Here is a 22,384-nt window from a genome sequence, read left to right as displayed (position 1 = left end):
AGTCTCTGGAAGCTGAGACACCAAAAAATACAACTCCGATTCGTGGTAGGAAAGATTCCGTTCGAGACTGCTTAATAATCTGTCGAATTTTTTTGTCGGGTGTGTCAGCAAGTGCGGTACTGCAGAGCTCTGGGACGTTTTGGCATCCCGTATCGCCTTGCGCTGTGCAAGAGTGAAGAACCGTGAGCTCGGATTGGAAACGGCAAGGCAGGGTGAGATGGCGTGAGAATGGAAAAGAATCAGGAGAAGTTAGTGAGAACTGGAGTTCGGCGTCTTGGGTATCGGACCCGGGAGGCTGTAGTTGCAGGTGGGATGCAGGAGTTATCCCCCATGCTTGGCATGTAGCAGAGGTGCAGTATGGGATCTATACCGCTTCACAGCTGTTAATAAATACAGGGTAGATGAGCTCAATGGCCCAAGCCTGCCTCATAGCCATGAGACCGTTAGAAACTGAACAAATATCTAAGCCCCAATGTAAAATTTTATCCCTTTGCTCAGGCTCTTCAATATTTTTGTTTATTTAAAGGCTTACCTAAAACTTCTCAGGAAAATCCCTGGATCTTACATTCCACTATTTGCAGTGCAGCAGAGAAAGCTGGGAAATGGACAATGTACTTAGTAGCAACAACAACTCTGTAGTTTTAATTACTGATAATTAAAAAAAAAAAGCGCCAACCACTGAACACCCCCTCCCCCCCAGAAAAAGGGGGGGCAAACCCCCCTGAAACCTTGAAAACCCTCATCACAACCCGTTGCCAAAAGCTGCGCAGTAGCTTTTTCCCGGCGGTGCCGGGAGCAGTTGGGAGCCAGCAGGCGTTTCACGGACGGTCCTCTTGGGGACTGCTGTGGTCCGTGGGTTAAATAAAGGCTGGGTGGCACTGGTGTAGGACAGTTCTTTAAATGCCCATGGGAATTATATTTTTTTAAACCAGAGTGAAGGTACTTCCCTATCCCCAAAAAATCAAAGCGGCCTTATTTGTTGCTTAATTTGCCCGGTTTATTTCGTTCAATTCGCAGCTTACTAGGAAATGTTTTGCAGTCAAATTTTGTTGGGACGTGCTTAAAATCATAGCTCCTTTTAAACAGCTACAAAACACAAAGTACCACGGTGAAGCCTGCTGAAAGTAATATAGTGAAGGCAACGGTTAGGCTAACACTTTATATTGGCATAACAACGTGAGTGTTCTGTAAGTTGCGCTCTGTGGACACTGTGGATTGCACGCTTATCAACACACACGTTTCATTTCTCATTGTATATAAAGGGGTTTGATAGCAATTAAAACTTTATTTCATTCTGATTCCTGAACGAATACTCTTTCAAAATAAATAATATTGTGGAAGGGAGGGGAAAAAAAAGAAACAATAGAGACATAATGTGTTTTGCGATGTTAGTGTCCAAGCAAAGCCCGCAGGATATAGAAGCGGCAGGATGCCTGTTGGTATCTTATTTGTATGGAGGAATAGTTAAGAAGAGCCAGTGTGTTTATCTCTCAAAATTTGGGGCAGAGTTACTTTTTCAGTTTTGGGGGCTGCTAATAATTCAGAGAGACAGTTATAAATGTATTGGTAATATCTGTAGAGGTTTCAAAGCAGATGATGTAAGTGTGTGTATATTTAGTCGAGTAATTTTTGACATCTCTACCTTTAAGCATTCACCAGCAGCCATCGTTCTTGTAGGTTTTCAAGAGCATTTATCAGCATCTGTCAACAAGTAGTAAACGAGAGCAAACGTATGGGAATTACATATGTCAGTGGTGTACAGAATGGATCAAGAGTGACTCCCAGCTGGATGCATTTTCTGTGCTGTAAAGGTGCTGCGGGGCCGGCTGCAGCCCAGCACGGCACATCAGTCCCTTCTGTTGACTGCTCTGAGGTTGGCTGATGTTGGGCTTTTCTCTGGTTTTCTTGCTGGACTCAAGAATTGTGTGTTTTCTTCAGAAATTAAGCTCCCCATGTTACTTTTGAATAGATAGCGAGCTGTATACCTTGCTTCATTGTTAGCAAATCAGTGTTAATCTCTTTATAGCACTGTGTGTGTGCATGGAACTCCTTTTTTTTTTTTTTTAATCACCCAAATGTCAGTTGTTTCAATGTCTGCCTAAAAAAAATAGAAAACGTCTTGCTTTAATTTCTCATGTCCATAATCTAACATGGCAACGGTACGGTCAGGTGGCGTCTGCGAGCTCCGATAGCTTTTGCGAGGTTGGTTGGCTCGCGTTTCGCCTAACCAGAGCAGCCTGGGTTATGTGTAGGTGTGAGCTCTCAGGTGACAGTCACTGGGAAGGGTACTTAGAGGGTGATGCCAGGAGCTCACTGGCACGCAAACTCCACCGGGCAAGAGACAAGGAGAATCTGCAGGTGACGGGCTCTTGGATGGACTCGAGCTAATTACTGTAACGGCATCGCAGGCAGCGTAACGAATGAAACAGCATTGTGTGCTCCAGGGAGTCTCGTGCACCAAGGAGTCCCGCACCCCGTGCTGGCGCCCAAGGCAGGAGCTGGGAATGAAAAACCCGGCGGGAAGTAACACGAAGAGGTGCTGAGCACCCTACTGCTATCCCATTGTAACCTTTCATCCCAAATACCGGAACAACTGTAAGGGCAGAGACTGTCTTTGGCCAGTGGGACTGGAGGGCTCAGTACCCAGTAGGACCAGGTCCCGTGACAGAAGATGATGGATTTTGAGGTCAGCACCCCAATTCTTACGTAGTTGTGATGGGAGTGACCTTGAGTTACTAACAGATTTGGCTGTAAAAGAGGCGTTTGGCAGGAGTAGGTAGTACCTTGGAAAATCAATCACAGGAAAAATATCTGGTGAAAAATGTAACCTTTTTAAATCGACTGAAGTCTGGGGAAAAAAAAAAAAGTCAGCACTCTTAGTTTTCTTTCACAAAACCCCAGCAATCTTCTGCAAAGTAAAGTGATTTCTAGAGGAAACGGAGTATTCAATGACAAAATCCAATATTCTGTTTAAAAAAAGAAGCCTGGAAATATTTTGGCCTTTCCAAGTCCTGAGAGTGATAGAGATGCTCGTACAACTCAGTTTAGCTCTATAGTAGGTAAAAGTGGCTTGAGGGGTGGTCTGGCTGCAGCTGTGGGCTTAAGAAGAGATGATAGCCTTGATTTCCAATAGAGACTTTGGGGACTGTAATGTTGACATTGAGATGAAACTATGTACAACAGCTTGCTCTGTCAGTGTTTGTCTGGTTTGAATCAAGGATGTATTAATTCAGGTGCTAGAGCTAGTTGAGAGAGCTAGGAAATGTATTAAAACATTCTCAATTTTTTTACCTTAAATATCTGTACTACAACCTTTTTTTTTTCCTTCCAAAAAGTTTTAGCCATTCTATGAGTTGGTCAAAACCCTGTGAAGCAATGCAGAGCTGTTTCTGAAAAACGCTTGTAAGCTTTCTTCCGTCTTAGTGTGCCCAGTAAGTTTGATCAGCTTGTATAACTTCAGGAGTTCCGTTTGCATGCTGTTGTTGCAAAGGATTGAGCCAAATATGATTTATAGATTTCCTTTTTTTCCTTTCCTTCTGAAGAATCCACGCTGCCTATGCAGTGAGAGATTGCTGACAGCTCAATTATTGGTAGTGCTTTAACCCGCTAATACGGTCTCATTATTTATCCAGAGACTCCTTCGTTTGCTTTATTTAACTTCTCAGCTGACAAGTTCCATCTCTCAGGATACTCAATGTTTTCAGTCCTAAGTGGTTACCGATCAGCTCTTCAATCAGCTGATACCGGCTTGAAGACACGATGCCAATCCTTTCTTAGTATGTGCTGGTATTTGTATAAGAGAGATTCAGCTTTCATCTTAAGTCTCCCTGTCTTTTATATTAAAATGTCGTCTAAAATACCAGCTTCCTAAAGGTTGTTGAGAGCAGACCTCATTTGGATTTGAGTATTTAGTTTCCTTCACATTTTTCTAAATTGAGGAGACGAAGTTGTTCGTTTTTGAGTCCTCTGGAAGTTTTTCCTTGAAATCACCTAGTGTTTTTTTAAGTGAGAAGACAAGATTCCTCAATGCTTAAATACAGTACTCGAGTTCGCAGCGTTGCCACGGATGCTCCCTGGGGGAAGGGTTGGAAAAGCCCCCAGATGTGGGCACTCGTGAGCTCCCGGTGAAAATCAACGGGACGCGCTTGTGACTCCTCTTGGTGCTTTTCAAAAAGCCCTCCTCTCCTCTCCCCTCCTCTCCTCATCAATAGGCTGTATTCAGAGAGCTGGTCCGGTCCTGGGTGACTCAGAGTCCAGTGACGGCGTGATTGTACGGGTTCAGCGCTGGAGCGCTTTGTCGTGCCCGGGGCTATCACAGTGCCGGCTCCCTCCCGCTGAACTCCTTCCCTGGATCTGCTGGGAATGATGGGAGAGATTGAGCAAGGGCCAAAGCTTGCCTGGGTCAAGCTTTGCTCTTCTACCGGTGGAAACAGCAGAGTAGTCCTTTGAGGGCAGCGAATAGAAACCAAGTCAGCCGGGCAGTCTTGTCTTCGTGGGGAAACCTGTAGCAACTTAACTGCTATTTAGTCATTAAGCCTGAGCCTAACCCTTAGGTGGGCACCAACCTCTGAAACCATGGGGAAAGGCCCTACAGGCTACCTGAGTTTTACCAAATAGCCTTCCTTTTTTGTTGTTTTTTTGTTTCGGGTAGTGCAGTTGCTCAGGTGAAGCTGGCTGAGGGTCTGGCTTGCCCTGGCCTGTGTGACCGCGTCGGGAGGAGGGGGGCTGTTTTTCTGCCCTCCCTTGGGCAGGTTTGCTGGGCTGTACGTGCCGCTGTGTGTGCACCACCTGTGCAAAGGAACTGGCTGCAGTTCCTTTATATTTAGTGCACAAGATAAAATAATAATGATAGCAATTCCCAGTGCAAATGTACAGCAGTGAAACTTGAGTGGGATCAGGCCCACATGCAAAGCTGTTAAGTACTTTAATGTTACTTGTATCAACAAAACAAATCTCTTTTTTTGGAAGAGGAGGTTGGGGAATAAGAAGAGATTTTTGTAGTCGTATTTGCAGTTTCCTCTTCCCTTCCTTTCACTCTAGAAATTCTTTATCCTTTCATGCACAGTTGAGAATTAGCCATTTATTCTTGGTGCTGGCGATGCAGTCTTTGATATTTAAAATGGAATGTGTTCCTTTTTGATGCTCTGTGGTTTTGAATGAAGTACATGCTAGCAGATTAAGGGTGCAGAACAGTTAGACACTGGCCATTTTTTCCTCTTTCCATGTTATTTCATCATTCAAAAAAACCCCCCAAATATATTTTTAAAAAGAAGAGACTGAATTGTCTATTATTTGTGCGGTGAAATTGTTTTCACAGTGTTGTCATCCTCTTCTAAGTTGAAATCGTTGAATAGCTACGAGCTGTCACATTTTTTGTAAGTTATAACTGCATCAAGCTGTGCTGACAAAATGTCCCTGCATAACTGTTAATATGCATTGTCATTTTAAGCATGAAACAGTTTAGCTAATGATTTATCTCTTATAATGCAGCACTTGGGGCAGCTGTACGATTTGTCTCTTTAGCAAGTCAAGTAATTTCTTTAACAAAATGTTAAGCACAGATGGGCCATAGGCTGTCAGTTAACCATTATTGTGCATGCATCTGCTTGCCTTCAATGCACTGTTTTATGTATTCAGCCACTTACTTAGGCACAGCTCTCTGAAAAGCGGAACCTACTCTGATTGGCAAATAAAATGTTCATTTGTCTCTTCTTCCTATTGTTTTGTTTTGGTAACACATGTCAGCAGCTCAATTACCCAGTTCATTAACAGCTCCCAATGGACATGATGGCCAACCCATGATAAGGAGGGCGATTGTGGCACATATGGTCAATAATAGCCTGTCTCTTGGTAATTGTAAATAAAAGTCACTGTCGGCCATTTCCTTTTACTGCAGCTACTGTTTTCCTTTTCACTTTGCTGTACAAAGCACATTTCTCTATGCGAATCAGCCCAAACAAAATAAAAATACCATCCGCTTCTCTCAAGAAGATCACTTTTATCACCGTTGCAAGATCACTTTTATCACCGTTGCGGTGATTGTTCCCTTTCTGTGCTGACTTTCCAGCTTAGAGCTCACAGGAGGTGGGGTTGCTCTTTTCCAATTCCTGTAACCGATTAATTACTCTTATTAATCAGTTTACTTAAACAGCAACATATTTTCTCCCCATTTCTCTCATTCTCTCACTGCAGACTTCTGTAAAGTGCCTGTGGAGTTTAAAAAAAGCCATTTACAATGTTTTTGTAAGTATGCCCTTTGCAAATAGCAGCGGTTTTCAAAGGAGTAATTGAAGTGTGACTTAATCCTTGTTAGATGAGCGATATTCATGTCTGGAACAGAGGCTTGCTTTTTGGTTTTGTTTCTTGGTTTTTTCATGTAGTCAAAATGCCGGTAGAAAGGGTTAAAAGCGGTTCTACTACTTGTGATTATTTCACATTGTACTAGGTGTTCTGTTGCTTTCTAGCAAGATTGAGAATTCTCTCATATATTTGGTGATCCTAAATTTTCACTTTTAATAGGGAAATAGCAGTATGTAGCAGCATTATCATGTTTTTATCTTAACCCCACCGGGAAATGTTTTGTGGCTTTTTGTTTTGCTCTTTGGTTTTTTGAAATTTGCTTTTCCTTTTCCTCTCAAAGGAGAGGAGTCCAACTGCTAACAAATTTTGGGTTGTGATCGAACAGGATGAAACTCTGCGTGCCTGAATCGCCCCTCTGTCCTCTTCCCCTGTTCACGGTGAAGCACAGAAGGTGAACAGTGAATTGGATAAAACTGCAGCTCTGAGTCCCGGTAAACTTGCCAAAAGTGCTTTGGTGGGAGCACCACAACCTAAAATTTCGGGATGTTCTTCTAATCTTGGGAGCATGCTTTATCGTGGACAAACACGGCGTTCCGTTGTGGCGTCTTAAACAGCTCACAGGTGGCTGAGGGGTGACTCCAGACCCCCTGAGCTCGTACCCCGTTGCCTGCCATATTCATAACTAATCTGTAGTCTCCACCCAGGGCTGCGGGCACTTGGGGAGTTGTTGAGTGTCAGAGTTTATTTGTCCTGTTTTGATTAGCGCGGACCTGGCAGGGTGTATTTTCTTTTTAATGGCTCCTTGCTGTGACGGTGAGGTTTCCGGAGGAGGAGAAGTGAGCCTGGCGTCACGGTTTCCCCAGGCAAATACAGCAAAATGAAGGGCTGATGTGCTGGGAGTCTTCATTATATTTTGTATGCAAATATGATCCTGCCCCTAAACGGGACTGCTGAGAGGGGAGGAGAGAGGGGGGCTGTTAGTAGGAAGTAAAGATGCCGTTTTATTTTCCTGTGGACTTTATTTTGAGGAAAGAAAGGACGCCTGACGTGTTTCTAGCCCGGCGACTGTTAAAACACCAGCTGCTGAAAGCCTACCCCAAGACAAACAAGGATCCAGGGAGGAATGCACTGCTGGCCACCTACCACTGCTCCCAGCAAGCCAGCGCCGGAGGTTTATTTAGCGAGCGCCTGGGGTGACTCTGACACCCGCATCCTGGGACAGCTTTCCCGTCTCTCCCCCCCTTTCCTCTTTAATTCATCCGCAGCGTGATGGAGGGTTGCGTTTCAGCCCCCTTACCTCTGGCAGGGAGAGGCAGTCTTGGAGGGACGCCTCCAGGTGCGGAGGTTTGGGGAGAGGGGGTAGCTTGGATTAACCCCTGCTGTGCATCCCCTTCACCCTGGCTGCCCTCCCCGGCCACCGCCCCCCTCGTCCGCGGCAGCCTCCTTTGTGCCTCCCGCATCCTGCCAGGCAGGTGTCAGAGCCCTGAATGCGGGCAAAGGCCCTGCTGATGGATACCACAGATGGAGCGTGGAAATCGGTCGAATAGGCCTCCGCCACAGGCCATTTCTTAGGACCCAACAAAAGCCTCCAAATAAGTCAACAAAAATCCCAAAGATCACAAAGGGAAAGTGTCATTTGTCATTTACCGCGGGGTTTGTGTGGGGGTGGCGGCCCTGCTGCACTCCTCCTCGCCTGCACCCGAGTAAACACGAGGGAGGTCACTCGCATCTCTTTGGGCGTGAAAGGCTGCGGGGATCAGACAGCCGTCGGCGGCCCCGCGGTACCCGGTGCAGAACGCCCCGGTTGGCCCCAAAGCTGGGGATGCCCCGGCCGCAGCCTGAAGTAATAGAGACGTGGCACGAGGGGCAGAGCCTGCGAAATTAATCTTGCATAAAGAAAGGTATGGGAAGATCCGGGGAGGGTGGCTAGCAAATAAAACCGCCACCAGAACCCTCCCTGGCCTTTGGTACATTGGGTATTTTTTTTTGGTCTGTCTTTAGCGAGATCTGCGGCTAGACGGACTTTATCTAGGGCAGACCCCAGGCTGTTATGCTTAGAGGAAGAGGCTGTGTAATATTTTATTAAAAAAAAAATTCGCGGTGACCGAAGGCTTGCCAGAGAAGTTGTGCCTTCGCAGGTCGCAGAAAGATAACCCCTCTGCCCGCGTTTGTCAGGTGCGCCGTGCTGCAGCCGTCATGTATGGGTTTTAAATGGTTGTCATGTTTTTGTCATTTAATTATTCAAATGAAATGTCTTGCTGAGAGGAAGAACAACCCACGGAATGACCCCTTGTGCGTTATTTTGCTGTTCGGTTTTCGCCCCAACGTGTCTATTTATGGTGTTTGGAAAAGGGATGGTTGCAGAGCTCCAGGTGACCGAATGCCTACGACACCGGGCAGAGGTTTTTGGCGTATCGTGGTGATAACCAGCATGCAGCATTTCCTCAGGCCACCAGACAGGTCACGAGGGGTTAAGGGACAAATAATTGCTCTTTAATTCCGTAATTCCTTCTTTAATTAAACTTCACGGCTCAGCTACTGGCAGTGCTTTTGGCTGCCTCTCCCATTTTGAGCTGTGCAGTAAGGGGGGGGTACCGGTGATCCCAAGGGGTCTGGCCGGGGATCTCCCAGGACGCTGGTGAGTCTCCTTCTTTCTCCTATTTATAGCTCGAGGAGTTGGAGTATGAAGATCATTAGGACAACTGTAAAGGTTAGCGGTATGCGTGTTGTGTGTCTGCGGAGGTGATGGAGATAGAAATAACCCAGCTAAAATCTGACCACCTTTACCTGTGCTGAATAGTATCTTTTTATATCGTGGAAGTTGATGGATCTATCAGTGAGATACTGCTTAGCAAAAGGGCAATACCCTATGGCTATTGAGCGCATATAAAATAAATACTGCTTTTTTAAAGGCTGAGGTGTGTCCAGTTTATGTGCTTAGCCAATACTCTGATTGGCTTCTCGCCTATACAAAAATCTAATAATGGTATTTTAATAGGAAAAAATAAGAAAACTTGACACTAATAATATTTCAGAAGACTTTGTAAGAAGTAAAAATAGTGCAGTTTGTAGTACAGACACGTAGCTATCATTTGGGATTACATTTGTCTGATCTTAATGTTGCAGATCAGACGAGACAAAGGAACTCGATGTTTTCAATAAAGCTGCACACAGCAGCCAGGCCTGGCGAAGGGTAACGCCGATGAAATCGGATAGATACGAAAGCCATTTCATTTGATATATGTTTTCTCCCTGCTTTAATTTTAATACTTTCTCTCTAAATGTTTGCACTTGATTAGACATATTGTCCTGGACTCTTAGATACTTTGTTCAGTTTTTTCTGTCTGGTTTACCTTTGTGTCTTTCATATACTGCTTAATGAAGTGTGAAGCTAAAATGAAAATGAAATTAAGTCAGTGTTTCAGTTCTGCATTCTCATTGCTGCGTGAATGCAAGGTGCAGGGAAACATCACAAGATTTTGCTAAGTCTTTATAAAGCATTTTTAGAAAGATCATTATAGGCCTCCTGATACTTCCAGGGAATTCACTTCAGAAATTTAGCGATAAATATCCGCTTTAAATTGCACAGTTTAAGCTGGCTTTTCATAGGCATATATGTAGATGTTTGAAGAAGTTCCATACGTACATTGTAGAGTCTGAAAGAGCATTGAAAGAGTTCCTGAGATCTGAGGATTTGACTTCCCCCCCGCCAAACTCATCGTACACAATTGAAGGCAACTTTTTGTCAGAGAAGTTGTCTCTGAAAGGCACCTTCCTGAGCTCCGGAGGGTATGGTCAGAGTGCGGCGCTAGCCGGTGTGACCCTGTTGGCATGGCTGGTGTGCTCTCCCCCGCTGCTCTAGCTTGTCAGCAGTAGCTGTTCTGCTTACTGTGGGTGATTCGTATCTGAGGCTAACACAGGGAAACTATCCTTTAAATATCCTATGTTCCTTTTTGTTCTCGAACAGCAGCGTGAAGCCATCCTGGAGGGTTGTAACTTGGCAGTTGCTGAGGAAGGCAGGTGTCACCGATTCGCTTGGGACCCGCACCGAGAAGATTTGGGATTTGTCACTAGTTCAGACAACGTGTTATGTTCGTTTTCGGAACACCCTAGATTGCCTGTTTAATAAGGAATGAACTTGAACTGTTCGGGATAGGATGTTTGTGCTGATTCCCCTTTGTTCTCGGGGACAATATTCTCAAGAACCAGAACAGCTTAATCCAGCCTTACTTGGGGAAAACTTCCATGCAAGTAGGACGCTCTGGGAGCTGGATGTTTTCACAGTGCATCGATGCTGAGCTCCGTGGGAGTTTCTCCTGATGTCCTGTGTGTGTTGGATCCAAAATATTGATGGTGTCTGGACAATGAAGATAGCTTTCACATAAGAGCCTCTGGTCTCGCAGTAATTGTTCTTTTTTTGGTATGCAGAAATTCATAAACTCTTCAGCTGAGTTGTCTGAAAAAGCACTTTGTCTTTCTCATGCTGTAAGACCAAGTAAACAGATTAGGTGTATTTATTAGTTCAAACAGCATGAGTGAAATTGGAAATGTAAGATAGCTAGAAATGAACGGGGGGGGGTGTGTTTAGCTGGAGCTTGAGAAACAGGGATTTCTTTCTGGCTTTCTGTTCTCAGTTACTTCTAAATAAATCCAGTTGTTATTATTTTAAATCAATGTCTATAGCAATAATTTATTTGGAATTATTGAAGTAGTAGAAGCAATGCTTGTATTTCTACTGAACAAGCGGTTTCAGCATCACTGGGGAGTGTCTGCCCTCTTTAGGTGGTTTCCCTTGAAGACTCAGGCAAGAAGGGACGCTTTTCGCCTGGGACAGCAGCTGATGCAAGCGAAGGCTGGCTTTGGAAGTCTACTCTTTTGGTTCATTACTGTTTGTTGGAGAAAGAGAATGTGGTCGGGTACTGGAAGAGGCTTTGCTGCCTTGACGGCTACAGCTACGGGTTCAGCCGCGGCTGGGCTGTAGCTGGAGTTCGTTTGATTGCCAGGCAGCACAGGGGAAACGAGCAGTGATGCCAGGAGCTGGCTGGCCGCGTGTGATCTCACTCTCTCCACGTCCCTGAAACCCAGTAAGAGTTTCGGTTCTGATTTCTCTCTAAACTGCTGATTGCAAGAGTTGGTAGCCCCTTCCTGGGTCGTGGACATGCTGTACGTGGTCTGTTTCTTGCCGACTTTCCCTAAGTACCGACTCGGGGCGTGGTGTGAGGGGCCTTTGGTCCAACACAGCCTGGCTGTTTTGCAGTCACGTCCTGGACTGTCGCCTGGAGGCTGAGCATCAGCACATCGTGTAGCCGTGCTCTGTGCTGGAAAACCTCCCAAGGTCAGGAGGAATAATGATGAAACCTTAGGCGAAGGAAGCACACAGTCCTTGTATTTCGGCTCTGGTCATCACATATGCTGGAACCTCCTTGCTTTAGTAACTGGAAGAGTCAAGTCAAACTGTTGCTCTGAGCTATTCTTACAAGACTTCTCTGTGCAACGTGTGTCTCTTTTTTTTTTTTTTTTTAATATTAATGCTTGTCTGGCCTGTCCTAAGGTTATGTTAGGTGGCCCTAAGACAGGCGAGTAAGTTGCAAACGAGCGAGAATGTTTAAATGTGCTGAGATATACTACCACAAACCTGTGTAAGATACTGTTCAGTGTAGGACAAATAACACACATGATATGAAGTATTTGATTGTGTATGAGAATTAATTTCTTCAATTATCAAATTTCTTCCCCATACCTTTGTAATCACTTCCATAACCGTTTCAGCAATAAGGTTTTAGTGATGGATCTGTAGGGGAGGTCTCATGGACGTGTGTCTATAGAGTCGGAATGTTTAAGTTACAACATGCACACCGGTGTGACAAATACTTGTATCTGTTCACTAGTTCAGGGAAAGGAACAAGGTCGTATCGCTTGTCTGATTGCTTGGCACGAAGCAGTACTGCTCAAGTTTTACAAACACTTGCAAACTGCTGGAGTTTGAAATAATCGAATAATTCATTTACTCAAAAAGATTGCTAGAGGTCCTTAAATATTCTTGGGCCAGGAAAAGGTGCTAAAATCATAGTTGAACTTTTGACAATTCTTTATTTGAGCACATCTTTACGTTTGCACAACGTAACATTTAACTCTGATTCGTTTCTCAGTTTTTTGCTCTTTTGAAGTTTGCGACTCAGTTCTGAGTCATGGGGAAAAAGCAGCTTTTCCATATAAAAAGATATCATTGATCCAGTATTTTGCACTTTTTTTCCCCTCAACTAAAGCTAATTTCTGTCTTTAATTTTCTTCTTTTTTGAGCATCAGCACCCCAGTCTGATGAAGGCTCTGACATCGATTCTGAACCAGATTTACCTTTAAAAAGAAAGCAGCGTCGTAGCAGGACAACCTTCACGGCAGAGCAACTGGAAGAGCTGGAAAGAGCTTTTGAGAGGACACACTACCCTGATATTTATACCCGGGAAGAACTTGCGCAAAGAGCCAAACTCACGGAGGCTCGTGTCCAGGTATGTATTTAAAAGCTGCCTAACAAAGGGAGTTTCCTTTTCTGTTAGCACGTCGGGTCCTTTTATATTCTCACATGATCCTACCCTGGGGTAGAAGGAAAATGTGAAGCTATGTTGTTTAAAGCCTTAGGGGTTTTTGCATCTGTACATGGACGTTGGTTTTCCAACTGTTTAAAGCAACAACTGCTTTGAAAAAAGTTTCGTGTTTCCTCCAGTAATTGTTCCGTACCTACCATGAATATAATAGTGAGCCTTTGGAGAAGAAGGTCTATTATCCCAGTTTGTTTATTTTATGCATTTGACAGCACTGTGCATATAATCAGGTCAGCTGTTGTGCCAGTTTATAGTTATTTAACTGATTTCATCTGTTGTTGTTTGGGTCTTGCAGGCATTAACAGAGGAGAGAAAAACATTTTAAAAAGGACAATGTGTCTATAGAGCCATGCGAGTGAGCAGGGTTACTGGTGCAGTATCTACAGTTTACTTCTAGATTAGCTTTTGAGGTTGACTTGATTTAAACCTTGTAATATCTCTTTTATCCCCACTGTCAGTTTAATTCAAAAGAAAATAAACCCTCAAATAACTGTTAGGTCTTCACAACTTCACGTAGATCTGAATTGTCTAAAACAAGCTAATGTGCTGGAGGAGTAAACCATGGAGTTGATTTAAATAAAAAGCATGAACCTGGATTTTCAGATGTCCAAAACCAGGCAAATAGCAGCCAAATAATTCTGGAATAATAACCTGAACTGCACCCAGAGTTCAGGTTCAGACCAGGACTTACTCTGTTTCATGGCGCAGAAGCACGTCCTGTGAAATGTTTTAATACCGCAGGCAGAATCCTCTGCTGCTTTTTCACTACTTGACATCTAAAAGTCATTTGGAAAAGCACGCCTAGTTGAAATCAGTCCGAGTTGCAAGTGTGTGTAAGCAAATGCGCAGTTGGGTGACAAGCAAAACATTGTAGCTTGTGCTCTAACCAAGGATACAGGTGAATTTGGTTGCTTTGGGTGAAACTCTGTTTTTTATGTTTTGGCCCTTGAAGCTCAGCCTGAGGCATTCAGACTCTGCAAACCAAAATAAGCAATACAAAAAATCCCTCTGACTTTTTAAGACAAGCATGCCTATTGCAGCGTGGCTATATTATTATTAAGTATCTGTCTTGAAAGGTCCAGACTTTTTCAGTTTTACCTGCTAAATGTTTTTGCAGAAGACTTCACACCACATTTCTTGTAAGTGTTTGTTATGACTGTGAGAGAAAATCAGATGTATGGATGAATTTGCCTGGAAGGCAAACTCAGTGGTGCGTGACTCTTTTCTTAACATGTTTACTAAGTGAAATGCTTGCAAAACAGCTTCAAATGTAGACTTGGGCCAGGTAAGACCAAATCAAGCCCTGGGAATCATCCATGCATGAACATAATAAAGATAACTTCCTACACAAGTTCTGTTAGCAAGACGAATGGGATCTAGGCTATGATGGTTTGGTCTATGTTAGCTGCAGTGGAAAAATACGATAAAATGAAAAAGACCTTGTTCGTGTTTTTCTAAATCGATGACCCACAGCTAGAAGAAAAGCAGAACTCTCATTAACATAACAGCTGTCTTAATGTGGCTTTAACCCTGTGACTTTTTACATTCCTTATGGCTTCCTTGGTTCCCTTGAGACACATCCTGTCTCACACCACTCCTATGATCTACAGCCTCACGAATTCCCCAGTACCTCTGACATATGGATATTTTACCTAACCCAGCATGGAAGAAAGTTCCCAGTCAATCAATGATTAAAATGCCAGAACAAAACCTTTCTGGATTAAAGATGAGCAGGGGTTGCAGTAGCCAGCCTGTGGGCAGTTTCCTAGTGCACTCCATCTGTCTGGTACCCTCGAAGCCTGGCAGAGTGATTTAGCAGTGGATTAAGGGATACGGGATTTGCCTTATCAGCGTTCAGCACCTCTCTATAGCCCCTTAAAATAGCCACCTATGATGGGCACGAAATAAAAGACGACCTGTGAAAAGAAAATAACCCTAAGAGGCTTGAGGCTGAGGGGGCTGGATAGCCATACTGATGTAGCATTCAAGCTTTCTTAGTCACACTTCTTTTTTGGTAACAGTATGACAGAGATCAGAGATACCAAATTTTATATGGTTATATACACAAAGATCTCTTTGACCGCTTCCCAGTCAAGCATCGTCTAAAAGAGCTAGCTCTTCGCCGCCCGAGTCCGGCTGAACCCAGAACATTATTTTCTTCTCTGGAGCTGTAAGGACTAATTTTGTAGAGTTGTTTTACATTGTCTAGGAAGTTATTTAATTGATTACAACTGGACCAACCTTGCTATTCCCTCAGTCCCTCCATGTAGCACTCGCATCGCATGTTTTGTTTTTTCTACCCTGCCGCCCCCGTGCTTCCCCTCTCCTTCTATTCCCCAAGGCGGTCTCTGAACACCCGTGAAAGGAAGAGTCTTAAACCGCCGAATCATCTATTTTCTCACTTTCCCACTGTTGAAGGGTAACCAAATGCTGGTTGGTTGGAGGGGGGAAGTTGCCTCTGGGCTAGATCAAACTTAGAACGCTTCAGCCCCTACGGGGAATTTTTTGAAAGCTACAAGCAACTGAAAACAGACTTTTCACTGTGAATGTTATTTGTGTACTTAATCGTGGGGACAGGAAAGGCTTTTGGGGAAAGAAGTGTTGCAACAAACTCCATGTTGCAAGAGTCACGAGATGTGTGACTATAATCATTGCAAATACTTCAGCACTGGGTGTAATAAGGAGTTAAAATGCTCCCTGCAATTCCTCCTGCAGCGCCTTTCCACTCAAGGACCACTGAGTCTTTTTTCCCCCGTGTTTGAGCCTAGGTGTCACACGGAGCCGGGACAGCCTCTTCTGCTGCCTCTTCCGCAGGCACCCGGCTCTTTTTGCACGTTAGATGCAGCAGGAAGGGGAAGGTTCTTCGGTCTTGTGCCTTCATCAGATACAATTCGGAAACATAAGTAGAGTCCCAAAGGATGACCCTTTATTAAAAAAAAAAAAAAAAAGAAAAAAAGTAGTGATACCCTGGGAATGTGAAGTTAGATTCACATATTGTGAGTAAAAATGACAACCATGCAGTGCTTTACTGGTCCAGTTTAAAGCCTCATTAAAACCATCATTAAGTTGCAGTGCAGGCCCTTAAGGTCTGTGGCCTATTTTTACTGACTCAATCTGAAGGCGAATTCTAAAAGTGAAATTTTCCCCGGTGTAGATAAAGATCAAAGGCTCTTTCCGAGCTTCAGAGCAGTGCGGTTGTGGTTTCTGTAACAAATAGCGCACAAGGAATGGAGTGGGTAGCATCTTTTCTGGCCACCTTTTGATTCCCACATCAGGCTTATTTTTAGACCGGGATGAACTGGGCAAACTTTGGCAGCAGCTTGGAGCCTGTTCCACATTGACGGCGGGAGGCGTTTAATTTAATCTTTTGGTAAAAGATTTTTAAATAAGGTTCAGGTTTGCCCTGTGGCAGGCGGAGGACCAGGAGCCTGCCTTGGATGGGGACTGGCCGGTCAGACAAATCTTTTTGGGCCGTGTGTTGAAGGCAGGCCTCCCAAATTATCAGAAATGCGATGTGCGGGACTCGCGTGTTGGACCGTGTTGAGGCTGTGCCCCGAGCTGCACGGGATGGTGCGGGGCAGGAGGTCCTGCCGTGAGAAGCGGCTGGCACGCTCAAGTTGATTTGCTCAACCCCAAAAGGCAACGGGAGAAACTTGTTTGGACTCTTTTAGTCCATGAATAATGGTGAAAAAGCAGGGGAAGTCAGGGAGAATTCTGAAACATGAGTATGTCCTGTCCTGAAAAGACTCTTCTCGGCCAAATCCCAGCTTTAAATCGGTTTGCTTGAAAACTTCCAAAAAGAAAAATATTGTTTCACGAAAGAGCATGTCTGAAAATTCAGGCAGATCTCTCCAGGCTACTAGGATGGGGTTGAATGTTCCCATGTCAAACTTGTAATCAGCTTGTAAGCTTTTATAAAAAGCTTATTATAGCCTCAGCAAATAAAAGAGGTCCCAAGAGCTCAGAAGTCTTGAGTAGCCGGAAGAAAAATGATAATTTTTTTCTTAAGTGCTGTGCTTGCATATTGTTTCCTTTGTTTCGCTGTGGTACAGGGAGGGGAAGAGATGGTCTGGAGAAGATAGTGGAGGGGGGGGACGGTGAGAGAAGAAATGATGACTCTTAAGCTAGTAGTAAGGTTTGAAAGCTCTGAAGTCCAATCTCCCAGCTTTCGTAGTCTCTTCTCAGTAGCTAACAGTGAAACGCATTCACTGGGAAATCACGGGGGAGGGAGGACCTGTGCCAAAAAAAAGTCTTTATTTGCCCTCAGCTCCTCTGAAACGGTTTGAGCTTGTACGCTGAGCTGCACAGCGCTATGGGGAGATGGGGTAAGGGGATGTGGGACAGATTTGGGAACATTTAAGACCTTTCAGCAGATCTTTACAGTTATTCCTGATGTGGTTTATGGAGAATTTATAGTGCCTTTTTTGAGGCTGTGCCTCTTGCATCATATATAGCATAAAGAAAGCAAATGCTGTGTGCGTTCTTGTAGCAGATAACCCTGTAATTGCAGATTTTTTATTTTTTTTTTTCCCCTGGGGTAAAGGAGAAATTCTTATGGGTAAATTAGCCAGCTACAATCATATGCAGGCCCAAGAAGACATTTTTAAATATAAAGGAAAAGAAGGGATGTGATTTTGATTCTCTTTTTCTGGTCCCTGCTGCCTAAGGCTCAGATTAGTGGCGCTTTAATTTATAAATACACAGTTCAGTTTGCTTATTTCTCAATATTTTGCAGAACTATTCAGCTGCAGTGTGTTAGAAGTATTTCTGTAGGACTGAGTCATGAACCAAACTCATGGGAAGTGATTATGTTCTAATAGACAGATTTTGGCATAGGTTTTGGAGGCATTTGCAGAAATCTTTTAAGTGTGAATGTGATGTTGGCCACAAAATTCAGACACGGCTCTGGATTTAAATTTTCCCAAAAGACAGGAACTCTGGTTTCCATCACATTGATAATTCCGTGTATCCCAACCAGCGTGACTTCCCGTCACCATAAACAACAGCTCCCGGCAGACCCCAGGCGGAGAACCTGCAGCCTCGCGGCGTTCCCACTGGTGGTCACGGCAGGTCATTCTCAGCAGGCTAGCAGCACCTCTTTGGGGTGCTGTGAGGAAACAGGCTGACCCATGGCGGGCCTCTGTGCGTAGGAGGCTGGGGGTGTGTGGACGTCGCAGCCAAGTTGATTTACCAACTAGCTGTTGCTAAAAAGCAATTCCGTTTCTCCTCTTTCTTCTTCCGACGGCTGGTCCCTGGCAGTGCTCTCCCTGGAGCTCATCTGATACCGTGGTGAGCCAGGATGGAAATTCACCCTACTGCAAAAAAAGAAAAGGGAAGAAAAAAAAAAACAAACCAACTTTTTTCCTTTTTTCCGTGCTGTTTTGTGTTCTCTGAATGAGCTCCCAGTCGGGTCAGGCAGGCATAAGAGCTGGTCGGCCTGGCAAGAGGGTGAAAGTGCCTGCACAGGCTGCTCTGAAGGCTGCTGAAGTAAACGTAGGTCCGGCATCGACAGGGACTGCGGGACCGGGCGCTGCGGGTGTGGTTAGAAGTCACGCTGCCGTGTTTCGCAAAGGTAACGGAGTCACCTCTGTCGGGGCTGCTGCAGCCCAGCTTCACTACCAGTTTCCTCGTGCAGCCTCCCCTCTTTGCAAGGCAGCCCCGCTGCTTCTGGCACACCCCAAATTCACTCCCTGATGGCACACCCACCAAGGACTGCCGCTTCCAGGACGGTCAGGCTTTATTTTGGACATGTGAATTTTGGGGGACCCCCCCCCCCCCCCCCCCCCCCCCGGTCTCAAATTAAAAGTGCCGTTAACAATACATCAGTCTTCTGACTTTGTGTGGTTTTGGCACTCATGCTTGCAATGGTCAGGACTGTGTTTAACAAAATATCCACGGGTTTCCTGCAAAATTCACATCTCGAATGTTTTGCCCTGTCGGTTCAGAGATCTTTTTGCCTTAAAAGCACATAGAGCACTCTGTGTTTATGATCAGACTGTTGAAATGTCAAGGCTAATTACACTAGTGTGTTCCCAAGTGAATAAATGCATCTTTTAAAGCATATCCTGTTGAGATCAACGAACTAAGATGTTGGCGTGATCACTTGCAAACTACTTAAAGGAAAAATGGTAATAAAAAGCAGAATCTAAATATTGGAAAGTAGAGATGGGAGAAACCTATTAGTTCACCTCATCCATTCTACATCGGTGCAAAATACTTTTTTTTTTATATTCTGTTGTGGAGTGATTTCTCTTTTGGTCAGTCCAGTTCCAGATGCTTGAAAAACTGGAGCCTCCAATACTTCCCTTAAAGGGCTATTTTTTTTCCCCTTTTGCTCTACATTTCATCCTCTTCAGTTCTGTTTTTGAGATGTACATTTTGGCCAGACACCCGGGGTTCAATTTTGTTTCCAAATCATCTGGGTAATTCACATTCCATCTTTGAAAGTGACACAGAAACTAGGGAGCCAGAGCCTCACTAAAATCAATGTGACTTGGCTTCTGGTGCAGACATCATCGCGTTTGGATGCTTGGGTCCCTCAGACAAGCCACGTTTCCTCTGTCTGTGCCTGCATTTGCACAGCACCAAGCACAATGCTGACCTAATTTAGAGCTCCTGCGTGTTACACCAACACAAGTAGATCGGACTCCTTCAGACCCAGTACCGTTTGTGCAAGAAAGGCTATATTTTGAGTCTCCAAAATGCACTAGCTTGCTTACCCACTGCTTTTGCTTCCATGGGGGAATTCGGTGTGGTAGCGGCGATTTGAAGTACTGTTGAGGCTTGGTCTGCCTTCCACCGAGATCCATGCTGTTGCTGGTGAAGGCAACACACAAGATACGTTAGTTCGTCCGATGAAGTAGGCGTAGACGGTTCAGGGTTGGTTTTCTGTTGGGCCCGCTGCAGGGTGGCACTTTCCCATGGTATGAGACTTGTGATCCGCCCCAGGGGCTGCGTTGCACTGGGAGCATCTCCGCACCCAGGGGATGATCGCTCCCCTCTCAGAGGGGAGGTTGTGGGAGAACAGGAGCATGCTACGGGGAACCTGCTAGATTTGAAAAGGCCACTCGTAAGATGAGGATTCTGTCATCTGGTGGAAGTTGAAATTTGCTGAACATAAGAGGACATTGTGTTTAAATGATGTTGGAAATGTACAGACAAAAGAAAATGTTTCCTCGGGTGTTTACAATATGTTTCTAAGCAGACACATTGGCTTGTGGTGACTAGATTTATTTTTGAGTCTTGGCTTGATATTGGCAAAACTTTTCAAGATTTCTTTAATTAGTGGTAGTAGCGCACATGGATTCTTCGTGATACGTGCTGATTTAAAAAAAAATTAAAAACTCCTGAACTCTTGAGAATAAGTCGTTAGCCAAATGTAGTCTAAGTGAAATACTATGATTAAAAAATAATAAATCATTTCAGTTAACATAGGGATCATATAACTGCTACTGAGTAAAGTTTGGGATCTGGCTAACTTTAATAAACATTACATAAAATGTAAATAAAATATTTAGTTTTGAGTAATTTTTTCTTGATTTTTCCAAAACCCATTTTCAATTTTGTTTGTATTTTTTTCCTCCTGTCTTACTGTTACATTATTTCTTCTTTGTGTTCTGTCACACACAACATCTGAAATCTGCAGTTATCTGATATAAAATGGAGTTAAAGACAGTTGCAAACCAAATCTCAACCCATGACAGTAAATAGTAACAACAGTAAAACCTGTGGTGTTAAAACATCCAGAATTACAGATTCAGAGCTTCAGTGTGTTCATCTGTAAAAATGTGCGATGGTAAGAGTTGGGGCCACACTTATGGTCATTTTAAAGATAAATTATTTTTAGTGTTTTTACCAGGGATGGTCCAAAGCCTGTTAAAATCAAAGTGAAACAAGTACGTATGTGGATCAGATCCCTGGTGCTTACTGTAAAGGTGTGGCTTGTTGGGTTTTGGGCTGGTTTTGTTGTTTTTGTTTTGTTTTGTATTTAAATGTGCCTCTACCGTCCTGTAGTGACGAGCGCGTGTGGCAATAAGACGCACGCTGCAGTTTTGAATTTGTTCAAGGGGTTTTGGCGAGTTAATTTTGGACTAACTCCGGTGCTAGCCGGGTGCCATCTGCCTTCCTGCTGCCCGGGGAAAGTAAGAAGCCAGGGCAAGCGGCAGAAGGTGCGAGCAAGCGGAGTGGCAGGGGGCGGAGCCGACGAGCCTGGAGTCACAGCTGCGCCAGCAGCGTGTGACACAGGTGCCCGTCAAGTAGCACCCATTTAGCATGTCCCGATCGCATGGGACCGGGGTGGTAATACACAGCCTTGTTTCTGCAGAGCCCAGGCAGGTTCCTGCACCCCTGCAGAGTCCCGCTTAATTTAGTGGGGGTCCAGGCGGCAACAGAGCTCTGCGCAAGGATGTTCATCGCGGGGCTGCTGTAGACTTTTTGATACCATTGAGCGTGTCCCTTTCAGGGATGTTTAATACATATCTGCGGTTCTGGAAAAATGCAAATCTATAAAATGAGCCAAAAATCTAGCTGCAAATAAAAGCATAAAACTTGGCATTAACGCAAATCACTCGCTACTGAATTGAAGTCTGGGATCTGACTCATTTTAATAAAGATCTAGGGCTTGAAGGCAAATGCTTATCTGTAGAGGAAACAAAAATCTCGTTACCTCATTTTCCTCAGTGAAATCCACTCACGTAGTGTAGTTCAGTTAGTGTTCCCAAAGCATTTGAAGATCATCAGATAACCCTCTTGACCTGAAGAAGGGAGAGTGTCATGGAGAAAGCCATCGTTAATGACATGGGTAGGCTAATTACAACATGTTTGCTGTTCTCTGCTCCCTGTCTGACCTCCATTATCCTTCCTAAGTGCTCTTTGGCTCTTTAGCAAAGCCTCTTCCTCCCTTTTCAGCGTGTCTTGCCCCTTTTTCCTTTTCTTTGGTCATCTTGAAAAGATACTGCCGCAGGAGTGTGAGATGGGTGGGCTTTGGGAGACATAAGCAGGTGGAAGGAGTCTGTGAGGAGTAAATAAGAAATTTAGACTTAAGTGTCAGTGAGAGAGGCAAAGGGTAAGGAGAAAGGGAAAAAAGGATATAGATGTCTATAGGATGAGAAAGTAAAAAATATTGCTGAATCTAGCTAGACCCATCCTCAACTATTGCTCATGGCAGGTCTCGCATCTCCACCCTGGTGCCTTGTCCCTGCCAGCTGCTGTCAGAAATGGTTTGCGTGGAGGCGGAGGGAGGGTTAGTACGTACAGCAAAAAAACAAGAGAGGGATTCCTGAGGTAGAACAGAGCCTCCATCTATCCCTCTGTCCTAAATCCTAAACCAGAGTGGGAGTGTGTAATTGAGGAGTAGACGTTGTGGCCAAAGGGGAGGTGGCAGCTGTGTGAACTGAGCATCTCGTTCTGCAAAGAGGATGAGGCCAGATCAAACTACCCGGTGACAGATGGCCCACATCAGAAACCAGATGGCCCAGTGAGGCCCA

The 22,384-nt window shown here is 44.5% G+C and overlaps 1 protein-coding gene across 1 annotated transcript in view; it reads left to right on the top strand.

Annotated features, from left to right (window-relative positions):
• The first annotated feature begins 228 nt into the window (after window positions 1-228).
• Window positions 229-22,384, top strand: part of PAX3 (paired box 3) — a 38,164-nt gene continuing 16,008 nt past the window's right edge. Inside the window, exons 1-2 of the mRNA XM_009325108.1 lie at window positions 229-307; window positions 12,601-12,806. Coding sequence (XP_009323383.1) covers window positions 229-307; window positions 12,601-12,806 — 285 coding nt within the window. The remainder of the gene's footprint in view (window positions 308-12,600; window positions 12,807-22,384) is intronic.

This window comes from Pygoscelis adeliae, unplaced genomic scaffold (assembly GCF_000699105.1).
Source record: "Pygoscelis adeliae isolate BGI_AS28 unplaced genomic scaffold, ASM69910v1 Scaffold155, whole genome shotgun sequence".
In the NCBI taxonomy this organism is placed as follows: domain Eukaryota; kingdom Metazoa; phylum Chordata; class Aves; order Sphenisciformes; family Spheniscidae; genus Pygoscelis; species Pygoscelis adeliae.
The sequence above is the reverse complement of the archived record's forward strand: the minus strand, read 5'-3'. Positions and strand labels throughout refer to the sequence as shown.